Raw genomic sequence first — 17191 nt, forward strand, 5'->3', positions numbered from 1 at the left:
CGGGGAGCCGCCCGCCACGCCCGCGGGGCTGGGAGCAGGAGGAGACCGCGTCTGCTTCAACTTGGGCCGTGAGCTTTATTTCTACCCCGGGTGCTGTCGCCGCGGGAGCCAACGGGTGAGTGGCCAGCATCGTGGGGTCCTGTGTGCTGGGAAGACGGAGGTCCCAGGGAAGTGATAGGAGAGTCCCCAGATTGACGTGGGGCCCCGAGAAAGGCATCCTAGATGCAATTGACATCACAGGAGACAGGATTCTTGGAGGTAATGGAGGACTGAAAGGTGATGGGGGAATTCTCCAGCGTGGCGTGTTCTGGACGCGGGGGCGCAATCTGAAATGATATGAGGTCTCCCCCGCCGGGTTCTAGGGTAGCAGGCATTCTGCAGGTGATGGCGAATCCTGAGGTGATCAAATAGGCAACTCATAAGTCTTGGCAGTCTGGAGGTGTTGGAGGGGTTCTTAAGACATGGGCAGCACAGGAGTGAGGAAGATTCTGAAAGTATTAGAGGTCTTAGAGGTAGTAGGTGACTGAGATCCTAGAAAAACTGGGCCTGAAGGAATTGAGAATCTAAGCTGATGGGAGATCTGAGGTGATGGGAGGTCCTGATATGGGATCCTAAGGGTCATGGGCATCTCTAAAGTGATGTAGCTCCCAGAGGGGCAAAACCCCTGGAGAGATGGAGATCTTGAAAGCCCAGAAGTAAATGAATGTATCTAAAATGTGAGGGAACATGAGGTTGATGGGCCCCTGAATTGTGCAAATTGAAGGAATCCTGGGATGTTGGGCTTTAAAGTCCTTGGGACTTGAGTGACCCTTAGGTTTTGGGGTCTTAGAATATTGTGCTATGTCCCAAGGGAGTTGCTGAGGTCATGGAAGAGAGCTGAACTCAGCAACCATAGGCACCATAAAGCCTGATGGCTATGAGTGAGGATGCCCCTAAATTCAGGGTGGGAGGGCCCAACTTTGGAATGGCACTGTGATCTTTGGAAGTATGCTTCTAGATCCATTCCAACCCCCCTTCCTCCTCCCTATCCCCTCCCCTGCTTCCTCCCCCCTCTGATATTTGGGTCTCCTTCCTGTCTGTGGTTGCTCACTCCCTCCCCACCCACCTGCCCACTTCCCTCAGGGATTTAACCTTGCTTCCTCTTAGCGGTTTCCCCCAACCTCAGCCTCTCTTCCTTCCTCTCAGTGGTATAAACCAATAACTGCTTTTCTCCCACTGCTCAAGTCCATTGACCTCAACAAGCCTATTGACAAGCGGATCTATAAGGGCACCCAGCCCACCTGCCACGACTTCAACCAGTTCACTGCTGCCACAGAGACCATCTCCCTGCTGGTGGGCTTCTCAGCTGGCCAGGTGCAGTACCTGGATCTCATCAAGAAGGACACCAGCAAGCTATTCAATGAGGAGGTGATTGCAGACCCCAGATAACCTTTTTTTCCCCCATCCACTCACATGCTATTTGCCATAGGCTGCAGCTCCTGAGAGCAGTGTAGGCCTGAGGGGCGGGTGGCGAGGAGGTAAAGAATGAATTGCCAAGGGCATGTGCCATGTTAGCCCTGTACTGAACACTTTATTTCTAGAGTTTTCATCAACAGAACGAGTAAGAAATTATGGTTCCCATTTTGCAGATTAGAGGACCGAGGCCAGCTACTGTTTGGGACTTTTTTGTCTTGCTTTGCAAATTCTGAGCTCTGTGGGTTTTGGATTCAAATCCCTTTACTCACTGTGATTTTGGGAAGGTGACTGTTCGAGTCTCAGTTTTCCTCCTCTGTAAAATTGTTTCTCGTCCAGAGAAGACTATTGTAAAATTATACATGGAGATTGGCGCCTGGGCCAACTTGGCTAAAGAGGAAATGCCAGCAAGTGACCTTATCTGCAAGCAGGGACTGCTCTTGTCCTGTATCTCATTCTTAGAGAAGGTGTTCCAGAAATATTCTCAGAATGAATGGCTGAAGGAAGTGAGTGAAAGAGTGAATGGATTAAAAATTCATTAGCTCATCCATTCACAAAATAGTTATTGAGCATCTATCCTGCGCCAGGCATCGTTCCAAGTACATCTCAGTGAACAGACAGACAGACGGGCCTGCTCCCGCTGAGCCTTCAGTCAGGCTGGGGAAGCAGGCACTTGAGATGAGCTCAGCGTCCAGTGTGTCGGCAGGTGGTAAGACCCGTGGAGAATGCACTGCAGGGAGGGCAGGAGGGGTGCTGGTAAGCTTAAAGAGGGTATTAAGGAGGGACATTGAAATGAAGACCTGAAGGAGGTGAGAAAAATTCCCAGGGAAGGACATTCTGAGTAGAGGGAATGGCCAGGACAGATTCCCTGAGGCAGGACAGCCAAAGGCCCTGTGGCTGGAATAGTGATTGGGGGAGAAAGGAAGGTAGATGAAATAACCTGGGGGGGTCATGCAGAGCTAGAAGGTCGGGGGACTGCCTTTTCCGCGTTAGGCGGAAGCTGTGGAGTGGCCTTTCACAGCTTGGTCAGTCTGAACCATAGAACAGAAAGGGTTTTCTCAGCCCCACTAGGATGGAGGCAGCTTGGACCCCTGGGAGAGGTTTGTCCTTCACACACAGTGACTACCTCAGGGCTTTAGGGCTTGGTCTTCTCTGGAACCCCAGTTGGGGAAGGTTGCAAAATATTTGTTCCAGGCAGGGCAGGGCCAAGTGCTGGCTTGTATTTAAACGTATCTCTCTGGTGACGTAGAGAAGAGCCAGGCGCTGGACACCAGGACAGCAGCACTGAGGGGTTGGCAGCAGCTGGAGCCAGGGTGGCTGGAGTAGGGTGGGAGGGCGGGGTCAGTTCTAAGGGTCCTTTGAGGGGTAAGCCCACAGGATATGTTGGAGGATTGGATGTGAGCTACGAGGAAGGAGAAAAGAGGAGCAAAGGTGCCTGGAAACTTCTGAGCAGCTGGCAGGAGGGGCTGTCATTCACTGGTCCAGGGAGTTTGTTCAAGGCACCCCCTGTGTGAGCTGCTCACGCCAGGCCCAGAGCCCGGAACCAGACAGAGCAGGATCCCTTCATTTCTGTGAAATTTCTTACTTTAAGCTTGACATGGTGAAGAGGAGGGAGAGCTTTCTCTGACGGGCAGGACTGTCCCCTTGCCAAAGATGGGAGGTTGAGGCTCCTTAGAACTCCCTGGGGCCACCTCCAAGGTAGACTTCGTTCCCTGGCCTTCCTATGATCTGGTGTCTGTCTCCCTCAGCCTGGGAGTTGCTGTGCCGGCAGGGCCTGCTGCGTGAGCTGGCGCATGTCCCAAGGCCTTGGGGGTCTGGGTTGGGCACAGGTAGGCCAGGGGTTCTTAGGTTTCTCCCAATCCCAGTCTGTCTCCCCTTGCAGCGGCTGATCGACAAGACTAAGGTGACATACCTGAAGTGGCTCCCTGAATCGGAAAGCCTGTTCCTGGCGTCTCACGCCAGTGGCCACCTCTACCTGTACAACGTCAGCCATCCTTGCGCCTCGGCCCCTCCCCAGTACAGCCTGCTGAAGCAGGGCGAGGGTTTTGCTGTCTATGCTGCCAAGAGCAAGGCGCCCCGTAACCCGCTGGCTAAGTGGGCAGTTGGCGAGGGGCCCCTCAACGAGTTTGCCTTCTCACCTGATGGCCGACACCTGGCCTGCGTCAGCCAGGATGGCTGCCTGCGTGTCTTCCACTTCGACTCCATGCTCCTGCGGGGGCTCATGAAGAGCTACTTTGGGGGCCTGCTGTGCGTGTGCTGGAGCCCTGATGGCCGGTATGTGGTGACAGGAGGTGAAGATGACCTGGTCACCGTGTGGTCCTTCACTGAGGGACGGGTGGTGGCTCGGGGCCATGGCCATAAGTCCTGGGTCAATGCTGTGGCCTTTGACCCCTACACTACACGAGCAGAGGAGACCACAACAGCGAGTGCTGATGGGGATCGGAGTGGTGAAGAGGAAGAGGAGCCCGAGGCCACCCGCACCGGCTCGAGTGGGGGAGTCCCACTGTCCCCGCTGCCCAAGGCTGGCTCCATCACCTACCGCTTTGGTTCGGCGGGCCAGGACACACAGTTCTGCCTGTGGGACCTCANACCTCTGAGGCTTAGGGTTGGCTTCTAGAGCCCTGGCCTTCAGTCAGCAGAGAAGGCCAAGAATGAGAGGGAAGGGGGCAGGGCCATGGCCACCTACTGAAAGAATAGGCAATGGTCCCAGCATGGCTCAGTCTTAGTGCTTGCCACTTGAACTAGAAGCTATTTCTATGGAAAATCTGGATTTTAAATGTTGAGCTTTGTAAAGTACTTTGGGCCAATATTCCAGGGGTGAGTTGAGCGGGGGGCCTGGCTCTGGCCTGGGTACTGGGCTCTGAGCATCTGAGCCCACTGCAAACTCTGGGCTGGCAGTTAGACCCAGGGCCCAGGCCTGCAGTTCTGCTCCCTGTGCGATCCCAGGCAAGTCACCACCCTTCTTTGAGTACTCATTACCTCTTAGGGCAGAGTGCTTTTCAGATGGCCTGTGGTGAATGCCCCCACCTCTAGGGTGGCTGTGGGGTTTAGGCACCTTGTGAGTGTGGAGCTGGTCTTGGTGTCTTGTCTCCCTAGGGTTTGGGCATAGTACCTAGGATCCCAGATCTGAGGGTTGCCACTCGGATCCTTGGGGCCTTGGTTTCAGAAGCTTAGAGTTCTGCATCCCTGGAACCCAACAGCAGTCTCAGAGGCAGGGGTGGGGGGGCTTGGGGAGTCGGACTGAGTCCTAAAAGAGACCCCTCTGTCTCCCTAGTTCACAGACGAGGAGACCGAGGCCCAGGCAGGGGAAGGAAGTTGGCCCAGGTCACCCAGCAAGTCAGTGGTAGAGGTAGGACTGTCCCTGAGTTCTTTCTCCTCCAGCATCTCAGGGGTTCATGTCAGAAGTCCCCCCTCCATTCAGCCCCTGTCCCATCATCTGCCCAGGATTACCGAGGACTTGAATTATTTTATCGGAGTGCCGACTGCCGCGACAGGGAAGTTAGCTGAGCTGTGTGTGCCCCAGCCTAGGGTGGCAGCCTCAGATCTGGGGTGGACTGAGGGGCAGGGCCAGGGTGGCAGCAGCCTTGAGGACTCCTGGCTGGCTCCTTGTGTGGGCATAAGCAGAAGTCCCAGCTGGTTTCTAACCTCTCCCATCTCCCTCTCATCTTCCCCAGGGCATCTCCTCCCAACCAGGCAACTCCCCAAGTGGCACAGTGGTGTGAAGCCGTGGATGTCGGGGGTCCCCCACCCCATGCCCCAAACCTCCTAGCCATAACCCTCCCTGCTGACCACGGATCAACATATTAACAAGACTAACCATGATGAAAGGACTGTTCCAGCCCCCCGCCCTGCACAAATATCGGGGGTCCCCCAGACTGGCCCACATATGGGGGAGGTAGCAGCCCATGGGGCCTCAACCTTGTCCCCACCCACTGCCAAGTACAATGACCCCTTCCATTGAAACATCAGTGTTAACCCACATCCCTGTCCCCAGCATGTGACTGGTCATTCCTGGGGAGAGCCTCCCCACCACAAGGAGCTCCAGCTCTGCAGTGCCCCTGGGCTGAGGGGGCAGGGGGCTTCCACCCTCTGGCCCTCACCCTAGCCCACCCCCCCTGCTATTGTCTGTGCTTTTGAAGAGTGTTAAATTATGGAAGCCCCCAGGGCCCTCCTTGTCCCCCATGACCTCTTATTTATACTAAAGTTCCCTGTTTGCACAGCGCTGGGTCCCCTCTGCGAGTGAGAGGAGGTGTGTGTGTGTGTGTTTGGCTGCTACAAAAGGAAGCAGCTGCCAGGCCTGCCTCTCTCAGCCTGGGGAGGGACAGGGAAGACAGGGTCCACTGCACATGGAGGTGGCACCTTGTGGGGGGCCTGTGGGAGAAGAGTATCTGATTACTCGGTGTCTTGAAGGGGACAGCAGGGGCCCCTCTTTGTCAGTGGGATTTTGAAAGTTGTTTTAAAGTATCACAGCTACTCCAGGGCATGCCCAGAAGCCCAGTCCCCAGGCAGCTCCCAAGGTTCCCTGTGAATACCCTGAGCTACCTTGGGACAGGTCTTTACTGCCCGATGCCTCGGGCCTGGCCCTGCCTTGGCCCGGTATCCAGTGCCACTGGAGGCTGTGATTTCCTCTGGAGAGAACTGTCCACCCTGAAAAGACAGACTGATTCCTCCTGGCCACCTCTCAGAGCCTCAGGGAGTGGCGCCTTCCCGCTCCACCCCCGACATGTTTCTGTTTCTAATCCCAGCCTGGGCAGGAATGTGGCCACCAGGCCAGGGGCCAAGGAGCTATTTTGGGGTCTCCTTTGCCTGGGGAGGGCCTGGCCACATCGCTTTCCTCCCCCAGCCTTTAGACAGCAGGTCACCCCTGGCCCTGGCTTCTGAGAGCATCCCCTCCCGATTCTCTCCTTACCACCCCTTCCCCACCTCCTGCCAAAGAGAAAGCGTGAAGCAGAGGGCCCAGGGGCTAAATTTAACTGTCCCAAAGTTGGATTCCACTGCTGAGTCACAAGAAAGGCTGCTCTGGCCTCCAGCCCCCCTTCCCAGGCCTCAACCCCTTTCGCCTCCCCCCCACCCCGCAGTGCTGGGGCTTGGCAGGAGCCAGGGGGGTAGGTCCTGGGTCACGGAGCCTCGATTGGCCCCTCTGGGCAGTGGGAGGGCTCTTCTGGACCTCGTTCACACTAGCTTTCCCCAGGCTCCACCTTTTTATTGGGGGTGCAAGTTAAGATTCTCAGTTCCCGCAGTCTGGCACCACAGTGTTCTGAGGGGTGCTGGAAGGACAGTTGGGGTGTTGGCTCTTGAGGGGTTAAAGCTGGGAGGCGGGAGGAGGGCTGGACAAAGGGGTGGGGAGAAAAGTAGGAGGCCTCAGCTGCAGAGAAGTGGCCAGAGGCCCAGGGGACAGTCAGGGCAGGCAGACATGCGGCCAGGACTCCGGGGCCTGGACAGGGTCTGCCAGGCCCCGTGACAGGAGGACCCCGTGCCCCGGCCCGGGGAAGGGCCATGGTGCTGTCTGCCCAACATGTCAGCCGAGGTGCGGCTGAGGCGGCTCCAGCAGCTGGCGCTGGACCCCGGCTTCCTGGGGCTGGAGCCCCTGCTCGACCTTCTCCTGGGCGTCCACCAGGAGCTGGGTGCCTCCGATTTGGCCCAGGACAAGTATGTGGCCGACTTCTTGCAGTGGGGTGAGTGCTGCCTGTGTGGCCCCCGTGGGTGGGGCGGGGACAGGGGCCTGGCTCTTAAGGAGCGGGACAAACATGGAGAGATCTTGCACGGAGGCCCAGAGCTTGGACCTGGGTTCTGGGGCAACATGCCCCTACCCACTGTGCCACCCTAGCAGGGCAGAGTAAGGCCAGCAGAGGCCAGGGCAGCCGTGACTCCGAGCCATGGCTGGGGAACCATGGCAGGCTAGGCTGGGCCTGGCCTCCTGTTTTCTTCCTGCTCCTTCTGCCCCAGTCCAGAGCTAGGACATGTTTGCAGCCATCTCCTAGGACCCTCTCCCCCAAATGGCTTCTATGGTCCTCTACCCTGGTTCCCAAAGTGCAGGGGTTAGCCAAAAGGGATAGCATGGGCAGCTGCCAGGAGTGTAGCTGACAGGCAGGTGCTCGGCGCCAGCCTTTCCAGCTGCCCCAACAGGTGCCCAGGCACCCGAGAGGGTGCAGTGACTCACAGGCCCTGAGGAAGAGCCAGCTCTGCAGACAGGCGCCACTAGATCCCCATCCTCCTGGTTGAGGAGGAACAACTTGGGGTTGTTCCCTTTCTCCCTGGGTTCTGTGATGCCACCCTATCCCCCATATATTGGTCCCTGCTAGCCTGGGTGGGCCAACCCGTGCTCCCTGCCAGCTCCTGCCTCCTTTGGTGGTCCTATTTCAGGGCCTCTAACCCTCTAGCTGTTCTACAAAGACCCTTTTCAAAAGGTCTTCCCAGGACCTGGGGACAAGTCTGGGGGGGAAATGCCCCATGGCCAGTTTCCTGCCCCCATGCAACACCCAGCACAGTTTCAAGCTCTCTTTAGTTGCTGTCACCTCAATACCTTGTCGCTTTGTCACTCCACATGCCTGTTCCCCAGTGTCTTGCTGTTGGCCCTTGGCCTGTGTGCCCTTCTCGGTCATTGTCTGAACCTTTCCCAACTCCCTTTGGTCCCCTATCCTTATGATTCAGGGCCTGCTCTTCTCCTCCTCTCCCATTTCACAGATGGGAAGGTGGAGGCCAAAGGCTAGGCCACTCAGTCTCTGGAAGACCCTCCCCTCCCCACCCCTTTCCTCTGTGACTCTCTCGGTCTCCCTTTTACTAGTGTAAAGCTGGCTGGCAGGGTAAACTGAGATCTGGGATGGGGGCAGGGGTCTGGCTCTCCTGGAAGAAGCAAGTCCTTTTGTGGCCTGAGCTGCATCCTGCAGCCCCTCCCCTGCCAGGCTTCCAGGGTGGGGGAGGGGGCCTGGGTTCCTGCTGCCTTAAAAGGGCTCAATGTCTTGGCGCTCTCCTCCCTCCCTCGTCCTCCCCTTGGCCGGTTCTTCCCTGTGGGCCCACTTTCCCTGAACCCCCTCTCTCACCTCCACAACCTACTCAATTTCCCCTCTTTAATGCCCATACCCATCCCTTTTCCACCCTGCCTGCCAGGTTCTGGCTTCTTCCACCCTGTGGGAGGCCAGGCCTCCCTCTGAACCTCCCACTGCCCCTGAACCTCGGCCTCCACTCCTGGCCAGTACCCCTTGCTGCTGAGCCTTTTTAGCCATAGGCCCTCCTCAGCTGGAGCCCTCCTGCTGACTTCCGAGAGGACTGCTGGACGCCCTTCCAACAGTGCCCCAGCTGTGCCTTGGCACTGGTGTCCCCTCTTTCAGGCCTCCTACCTCCAAATTCTGTTTCTCAAAATGTGCTTCGAGAAACACAGCACCTCATCTAGACTGCTGGACACAGCTGCAGCTCTGGGTCATAGCCAAAGACATACAAAATGAAAAGTTTGGGATTGGGGACGGGGACCGGAGACGGCACCTTAATCATCATCCAGAGTGAGGGTGGAGGGCCTGAGGCTCGGGGGTCTGGAAATGGGCTGTCTCTGCACCTGCTCTTCAAGGCTTCCGATCCGGGGCATGTGCTGCCCAGCTCTTCCCACCTTGCATCCTCTGGCCCAAGCCCTGTGCCAAAAACAGGTCCCCAGTCATCTCTCCTCCACGGGAGGGTCCCAGAACATCACATGGTGTTTATGTGGGAGAGCTACAGTGGAGCTGAGGGGCAGGGAGAAGGGGAGACTGAAGGACAGACCCTTGTCCATCCAAGTGACCCTCTGTTTTTCCTCTACTGCAGCGGAGCCCATTGCAGCGAGGCTTAAGGAGGTTCAACTGCAGAGGGATGACTTTGAGATTCTGAAGGTGATTGGACGCGGGGCATTCAGCGAGGTGAGTCCTGAGTGGCCCCGTGGGCCAGCACTCTATTTGCTGTGGGTGGGGCACAGGAGCTGGAGCAGGGCCTGAGAAATTGATGAATGGACTGAATGTTAGAACCTAAGACTGAGCCTGGGCTGGAGGCGGGGATTGAGGCCCAGGGGCGTGGCGTGGCCACTGCAGGGTGAGGCCGCAGCTGGGTGAAGATGGTGGTGGAGTCTGGTCCAGGCCCTTTGGTTTTCCCAGTCATCTGGGCTACTCTCAGTCCCTGTGTTTCCGCCTGCAGGTAGCAGTGGTGAAGATGAAGCAGACGGGCCAGGTGTATGCCATGAAGATTATGAATAAGTGGGACATGCTGAAGAGAGGAGAGGTGGGGGCCCGGGCTAGGGGTGTGGGGGGGAGGGTACAGGATCTGCTCTCCTGGCCCTTAGCTCCTCCGGGTGTCACACAGGTGTCGTGCTTCCGAGAAGAGAGGGATGTGTTGGCAAATGGGGACCGGCGCTGGATCACGCAGCTGCACTTCGCCTTCCAGGATGAGAACTACCTGGTGAGTTCGGTGGGGAGAGGAAGTGGCGGGCCTGGGGCGGCTGCCCCTGCACGCCTGTGAGAGTCTGTCTCAGGTAGAGGAGGGGGTGGGAGGTGATGTCCGCAGTGCCCCTTTCCTGGCGATTCTGGGTGTTTGTGTGAAGAGCCTGTTGGAGGGAACTTCCCTGGAGTGAGAGCGCTCTGCAGCATTTCCGGAGCAAGGCTGGGAGTATCTGGGATCTATCTTCTGAGCCTTGGGAGGTCTTTTTTCCCTTAGTGTCTCTGGGAGGGGGAGCGGATCTGTCCTGGGACATCCTGGGAGGGTCTCTGATTTGGCCTTGAAGAGCTTTAGGGTTTCTCTGGTATGGGGCTGCGAGGACTCTACTCAGGAACTGGTGGCTCTGGGAGTCCTTGCCTCTGGGGGTCAGAGATTGGTGCCTAGGGAGGGCTGCTGATTCCCATGACGCGCCCCCTCTCAGTACCTGGTCATGGAGTACTACGTGGGCGGGGACCTGCTAACGCTGCTGAGCAAGTTTGGGGAGCGGATCCCGGCCGAGATGGCGCGCTTCTACCTGGCCGAGATTGTCATGGCCATAGACTCAGTGCACCAGCTGGGCTATGTGCACAGGTGGGCGTGGCAGGGGCTGAGGGGCAGGGCCTGGGCGGGGCCCTGAGAGGGACAGCCGGGCTTGTATGGGAAGGGTCCTGGAAGATGGAACCCAGAGCTGACCGGTCTACAGAAGGACCGCTTCACCTCTGTTGGGGCTCACTGGGGGCGGGGCCTGGGGAGTGAGGTCCAGAACGGCAGAACCCTCACAGGGGCGGAACCCTAGGTGCGGCACTAGGCAGAACTGCCCAAAGGGGCGGAGCCTGGCGAGATAAAGACTCAACATTCTTCCCTCTTCCCTCTGCATAGGGACATCAAGCCAGACAACATCTTGCTGGACCGCTGCGGCCACATTCGCCTGGCAGACTTTGGTTCCTGCCTCAAACTGCGGGCTGATGGAACGGTGAGCAACTCCGCCCACCAATGAGGGGACGTGGAGGTGCGGTGTGGGGGCGGGACTAAATTTAGAGGCTGGAGAAGGAAGGAAGCTACCCTGGACCAAGTGTGTCCTCTAGCGCAGGGTTGGACAGGTCAAGGAGGTGGGAGGGGAGGGAGCACACATTGGGTTAGGAGGTGGTCAGGAGGACTGCTCTGGTCCTGTTGGCACAGGTGCGGTCCCTTGTGGCTGTGGGTACCCCGGACTACTTGTCTCCAGAGATCCTGCAGGCTGTGGGCGGCGGCCCTGGGACAGGCAGCTATGGGCCTGAGTGTGACTGGTGGGCGCTGGGTGTGTTCGCCTATGAAATGTTTTACGGGCAGACGCCCTTCTACGCCGACTCTACGGCTGAGACTTACGGCAAGATTGTCCACTACAAGGTGAGCTCAGCCACAGCGACCCGTTGCCGCTCCACAACTGCTCCCAGGCCACCATCTCTTCTTTCACTCTTCCTCCGAGCAGGAGCACTTGTCTCTGCCACTGGCAGACACTGGGGTCCCAGAAGAGGCTCGAGACCTCATCCAAGGTCTGCTGTGTCCCGCGGAGATAAGGCTAGGACGTGGTGGAGCAGACGATTTCCGGAAGCATCCTTTCTTCTTTGGCCTTGACTGGGAGGGACTTCGAGATAGCCTGCCCCCCTTTATTCCGGACTTCGAGGGTGCCACCGATACTTGCAACTTTGACGTGGTAGAGGATGGGCTCACTGCCATGGTGAGCGGGGGCGGGGTAGGTATCTGCGGCCCCTGTTCGGCTGAGGGAAGCTCCCCATCCCCCTTCCATAAAATTGGGGTAATTTACAGTGCCTACCTCTGGGGTTCCGAGTCGTTCATTCCCTGGAGTACCTGCTGTGCCCACCCAGTGCTCGGGACCCAGTCCAAATGGGGAATACAGTCCAGTCCCCAGAGTTATCAGGGCTGAGATGGAGTACAGAGGGCTGGGCTCTTGACCCAGAGGGAAGGTGCTGGAGGGTTTCCTGGAGGAAGGGGCTATCTGAACTAATTCCTGGAGGAATGAGAGGAGAGAGGCAGGAGAGGAAGCTTCCTTCCTTCCTTTGTCCATCTCGCCTTTTCTGTCTCTCTCTTTTTTTTTGGTACCAGGGATTGAACCAGGGATGCTTAACCACTGCCACATCCCCAGCCCTTTTATTACAGACAGGGTCTCGCTGAGTTGCTTAGGGCCTTGCTAAGTTGTTGAGGCTGGGTTTGAACTCGAGGTCCTCCTGCCTCAGCCTCATGTACCACAGTACCCAGCTGCCCTTTTCATTTTTTATTTTGAGATAGGGTCTTGCTAAGTTACCCACGCTGTCCTGGAACTTGAGATTCTCCTGCCTCAGCTTCCTGAGTAGCTGGGCCTGGTGTCAGTTTAACAAGCTGCCCCTGAATCCTTCACTCAGGCCCAGGTGCCCTTCTATTGGGCAGTTCTGGAGACATAGCACTGACCAAGTCAGCTCTGGCCCCTGCCCTCGTCCACTTACACCCCAGAGAAGGCTGTGATTAGAGTGTGGTGAGGGCCTTGAAGGGGAAGCAACAGGCGACTAGAAAAAATGATGGGGAGGTCATTTTAAATGATCCTGGAGTTGGAGCACACCTAAGCCATGACAACAAAGACAACTGTTGGGCCATGATGACCAGCAGTTGTCAGGGACCAGCCCTGGTAACTGCTGGTCACATCTGTGTGTCCCTTGTGTGTAGGAAACACTGTCGGACATTCCGGAAGGTATGCCGCTGGGGGTCCACCTGCCTTTTGTGGGCTACTCCTACTCCTGTATGGCCCTCAGGTAAGTGCACCTGTGCAGCATGTGAGGTGTAGGAGGGTGCCGGCCTGCAGAGGCCCGAGGAGGAGGCTCAGGACCACTGTGTCCAGGCTTATTGGTGACCCATCGGTTTGTGGGATCAGTAGTCTTTTTTCTTTTTGCAGGATCATTTTAGGACAAAGCACTCTTAGGAACCCTAAAGTACTTTAACATTTTAGATTCAATTGCAAAACCTTAGAGCCCGTAGGCTTGGTCTTCCAGAATTCTGCAACCCTAGACTTTTACATTTCTAGTACTCAGAGTCAGGGGTAAAATAAGCTTGGAATTTTACAATCAATTTTAACAGAATATAGTCATGTAACAATAAAGCCTTTAAAAAGCATCAATTATATAAATGAGACTGCTTATCACAAGTAAATTAAGAAATAAGATTAAGGAAGAGGAAGCTTGCATCTGAGCCCACCATTCAGCGACATCCCTGCCTCGAAGCTGGCAAACATGTTTATCCACTGTGAGAACAGGTTGCTTCCTAATCTGCAAACGGCATCCCTTATCAGTCATGAGCATGTCTAGTCTCCTCCTCACCGCAGGTCAGGTCAGGTCAGGTCAGGTCAGCTTTAACACATCCTGTTACAACCCAGGCTGCTACAAACCCCTGACTCTGAGTACAACAAACAACCAACAGGTTGGTCTCAGAGCTTGTCCAGGGTACATAGGTCCTTGAGGCATATTCCCATGGGAGAGATTGCTGGTCAAAGGACGCCACTTTTATTGAAAGTTCATATTCTTAGGAGATCTCTGCCCTACACCCCCTCCCAGCAGCTGAGCATGAGGGGGTGTCCTAATAGCTTCAGTCACAGTCTGGGGAATCCCACATCCAGTCTTATGACCACATCTTTGAAGGTGCCCAGAACTTGGCAAGGTCTTCCTCATTAGGACCCCTTCCCTATTCTGAGGTCCTAAGGAGAGAGGTATGCAAAGGTGATGGGGTTAAGGGAGGAAATGTACAGACCCTGGAACATGGTGTCTGGGCCCCATTTCCATACATAAGAAAGGGCAGCTCCCAGGGGCCTGAGGCCACATGCGAGACAGAGAAGGGCCCCTTCACTCCCCCTCACCCCTGGTTGAACCAGGGGCCAGCTGCTCCATGCCCTTAGGCCGTGGGTTCCCAGGGCTTGGCAGCCTCTTGGGTAGGAAGGACTCTTCCTCCCCTCTTCCTCTTTGCAGGGACAGTGAGGTCCCAGACCCCACACCAATGGAACTGGAGGCCCAGCAATTGCCTGAGCCACGTGTGCAAGAGCCCAGCGTGGAGCCCAGGGTGCCCCCCCCAGAGGACATGGTGAGTAGCTGAAGGAGAGGCTGGTCAGTTGCAGCAGGAGGGACCCACTGGCACTTGCCAGGTACCTTGTGCCTCTGGGAATTTAGAGGACAGAAACAGACAAAGCAGCAGAGATAAGGTCACTTCAGTCAAGAGATGGTCCCTATGAGGACATCAGAACAGGGCACTAACTCTGTGTGTGCGTGGGGGGCTCTGAGGAGTCTGAGCCGAGCATTGGTGAAAGAGGCAGGGCCACCCATGGAGAGAAAAGTGTCCCATGGTCAGTAGAGAGAATATCAAGAGCAGAAGCCCTGAGGGGACCCTGCCGGTTATCTAAGGCTGATCTGTTCTGAAAAGTGACAGGAGGGTCAGTCATATGGCTGCATGGGTACATAAGGGGCGGGTGCAGAGACCAGCAGGAAACAAACCAAGCAAGGCCTTTTGGTAAAGCCACCTTGTCCTGGGGCACTGGGGACTGGAAACATTGGATCAGGGAAGGGACATGGTCAGTCAAGCCGAGTTTTGAGAACAGCTCTTTGCTTCCTGTGTGGACAGGAGGGGACTTGCTGAAGCTATGGGGATTCTAGAGACAGGGTGACGGTGGGCAGTGGATGAGCTGTGCTCCAGGAGCCACAGGCAGCCCCAAACCCAGTCCCCACCCACAGGCTGAAGTGGCAGATCCAACTGCTGCCCCCGCGGCAGAGACAGAGTCGGAGGTGACCCTGCGGGAGCTCCAGGAAGCCCTGGAGGAGGAGGTGCTCAGCCGGCAGAACCTGAGCCTCGAGCTGGAGGCCATCCGCACGGCCAACCAGAACTTCGCCAGGTCGGGGTCGGGGCACAGGGTCCCCGACACCCTTGGCACTCTGCAGCCCAGACCCCAGTGGGTCACGTTTCTTTCCTCATCTCAGTCAGCTACAGGAGGCCGAAGCCCGGAACCGAGACCTGGAGGTGCACATCCAGCAGCTGCAGGAGCGGCTGGAGTTGCTGCAGACGGAGGGAGCCGCAGGCGAGTCCCTCATCTGCCCCCTTCCGGGAGGGCACCGGGAGGAGGTGGGCCAGCGAGGGGGACAAGTTGGGGGAGGAAAGGGGCCCAGGCTGGGGCACGCCGCGCCACCTCCCTTCTCTGCCCCTTCACGCGCCATACGCCTCTCTCTTCTCCTTCCAGCTGTCACGGGGGTCCCCAGTCCCCGGGCCACGGATCCACCTTCCCATGTAAGACCCCTCTCTTTCCCCTGCCTCAGGCCTGCTAACCCCCCTCCCGTACAGATTTAGGGCTCACCCTATCTCTTTGGGGCTCCGTCAGTCCCAGATCTCCCTCAGTTCGGGCCTCTCATCAAATCCCTCCGGGCATCTCCCTAGATTCCTCCCCCGACCTCGACTTTCCTCACTCTCACCCGCCCCCACCCCCTGCCGAAGGAGGCAGGGCTAGGCTGGGCTCCGATCGGGTCACCTGTCCCTTCTCTCTCCAGCTAGATGGCCCCCCGGCCGTGGCTCTGGGCCAGTCCCCGCTGGTGGGGCCAGGCCCCATGCACCGCCGCCACCTGCTGCTCCCTGCCAGGGTACGTCCCACGCTCTCTCGCCGCCGCTGCCGTGCCCCGGCCTCACTCCACCCACCCCATGCCACCACCGCTTAGCTGCACCCCTTCGGGGCTTGGCCTCCGCGGGAAGGGAGGATGCACAGGCAGCCAATCAATACAGGCCGCTAGGAAGCGGCCAATGATGAGCTGCGGATTTCAGACAGGATTTCTGGCTGGCGAGCCAAGAAGCCCCTGCTGCCAGCTGTAGGGGGTGTGGGGCGGGATTGGAGAATTGAGGACCCTTATAGGCATAGGCGGGTCGGCTCTCAGGAACCAATCAGGCCGTCCCGAAGTGCTGATCCCTCCCTCTCGCCCGTAGGTCCCTAGGCCTGGCCTATCGGAGGCGTGTTCCTTGCTCGTGTTCGCCGCTGCTCTGGCTCGTGCCGCCTCCTTGGGCTGCATTGGGTTGGTGGCCAGCGCAGGCCATCTCGTCCCAATCTGTCATCGCCCGGGAGCCACCTTCGTCCCCTGAACCCTAGACCTCAGGCTCGGTTAAAGGGTTGGGTGACCCGGGCTCGGCCTAGAAGCTGCTCCCACCGCCTCCCAGTTCATACCGCTCCGAGCGCGGGTCTTCGCCCAGCTCCAATCCTGTGATCCGGGCCCGCCCCCTGGCGGCCGGGAAGGGAGGAGCCGGATCCTTGGCCGGCGAATGGGGTTAGCGGGGGACTTGCAGCCAGGAATGTTGTTGCTGCTGAGGCTGCTGCGGCTGCTGCTGGGGGGAGTTGCCGATCACTGCTTTCTTCTGGGCTGGTTGAGGCCCCGACGTGGATGGGCAGATCGCGGTCCAGAGAAGGCAGCCGACCGGAGCTCAGCCATCCTCGACCTGGATGAGCATATCGCGGTCCTAAAAGGCAGCCGACCGGAGCTCAGCCATCCGATTTTCACCCTCCACGCACCTGCCATCTGTTCGCAAACCACAAATCCTCCCTGTGCATGAACTCCGATTCTCCCCGGAACGTTCTACCGCAGCGAACGTTCGGCGTCACCTCTGCCTGCTCCCTCGGGAACTTTTTGCTTTTGCCAGCCCCCCTCCCCCCTTACGTGCGCTGCTCTAGGAGCCACAGCTGGCTCCGCCCGTCTCGGTGGTTTGGATATTTATTGCCTTTATCCTCCGACTTGCTGACAGCCTCCAGGACCCCATCACCCTAATCCACGTTTTGGATGCACTGAGACTCGACATTCCTCGGTATTTATTGTCTGGCCCCACCTAGGACCCCCACCCCCGACCCTCGCAAATAAAAGACCCTTTCGTCTGCCTGAAGCTCTGGACTCGGAGGTGTAGCTGTGTACGCGTTATGGGGAGGAGGTTGCCCGGTGGGCCAATCAGGAGGCCAGTAGGGCTGGCCAATAGCTTGGCGGGGAGCTAGCGGGACTCAAAGAGGACGAATCGGGGAGGGGGAAGGGAAAACATGAGGGGCGGGACCTCGGCATCCAGCCAATAGGACATGGCGAGCGGGCCACAATGAGGCACCGCCCCCCCAGCTGTGGCTCAGCTGTGCCATCCCAAGGGTTGAGAAGAAGGGGGCTGGGCAGGCTACCGCGCCGCCGTCCTTCTTCCACTGCGTCTGCGCAGGCCACGCGCATCCGCTCCTGGGACCTACGCTTAAGAAAAGTTGCTGCAAACTTTCTCCCTGTTTCGCCCGCCCCTCCTCCCT

The 17191-nt window shown here is 57.7% G+C and overlaps 2 protein-coding genes across 9 annotated transcripts in view; both read left to right on the plus strand.

Moving 5' to 3' along the window:
• Dmwd (DM1 locus, WD repeat containing) overlaps positions 1–5671 on the plus strand; it is a 6416-nt gene extending 745 nt beyond the window's left edge. The window contains exons 3-7 of the mRNA XM_015497002.1: positions 3–115; positions 1225–1407; positions 3335–4057; positions 4727–4801; positions 5127–5671. Coding sequence (XP_015352488.1) covers positions 3–115; positions 1225–1407; positions 3335–4057; positions 4727–4801; positions 5127–5174 — 1142 coding nt within the window. The 3' untranslated portion in view covers positions 5175–5671. The remainder of the gene's footprint in view (positions 1–2; positions 116–1224; positions 1408–3334; positions 4058–4726; positions 4802–5126) is intronic.
• A 136-nt stretch (positions 5672–5807) lies between these two features.
• Dmpk (DM1 protein kinase) lies at positions 5808–16797 on the plus strand. 8 transcript variants are annotated; one of them, XM_015496691.2, is made up of 15 exons: positions 5808–7127; positions 9244–9335; positions 9607–9690; positions 9772–9867; positions 10325–10473; positions 10762–10855; positions 11062–11268; positions 11351–11614; positions 12580–12665; positions 13869–13980; positions 14625–14782; positions 14868–14965; positions 15125–15171; positions 15429–15518; positions 15856–16797. In XM_015496691.2, exons 1-15 carry the CDS (start codon positions 6968–6970, stop codon positions 16006–16008), a joined length of 1890 nt encoding a protein of 629 aa, XP_015352177.1. In that variant the 5' UTR covers positions 5808–6967; the 3' UTR covers positions 16009–16797. The 8 variants fall into 8 exon arrangements, with proteins under 8 accessions (XP_015352177.1, XP_015352176.1, XP_015352179.1 ...); XM_015496690.2 differs by having other exon boundaries at positions 15433–15518; XM_015496693.2 differs by having other exon boundaries at positions 11351–11599.
• The last annotated feature ends 394 nt before the right edge of the window (positions 16798–17191 follow it).

The sequence above is a fragment of the Marmota marmota genome, unplaced genomic scaffold (genome assembly GCF_001458135.2).
Source record: "Marmota marmota marmota unplaced genomic scaffold, marMar, whole genome shotgun sequence".
Taxonomy (NCBI): Eukaryota; Metazoa; Chordata; class Mammalia; order Rodentia; family Sciuridae; genus Marmota; species Marmota marmota.

Excerpts from the sequence above, each read along its gene's own strand:
- Dmpk (XM_015496690.2), top strand. The coding sequence starts at position 6,968 with ATGTCAGCCGAGGTGCGGCTGAGGCGGCTCCAGCAGCTGGCGCTGGAC. Across the intron at positions 10,474-10,761 it reads CAGCTGGGCTATGTGCACAG|GGACATCAAGCCAGACAACA; the intron begins GTGGGCGTGGCA and ends CCCTCTGCATAG. Across the intron at positions 13,981-14,624 it reads TGCCCCCCCCAGAGGACATG|GCTGAAGTGGCAGATCCAAC; the intron begins GTGAGTAGCTGA and ends CCCCACCCACAG.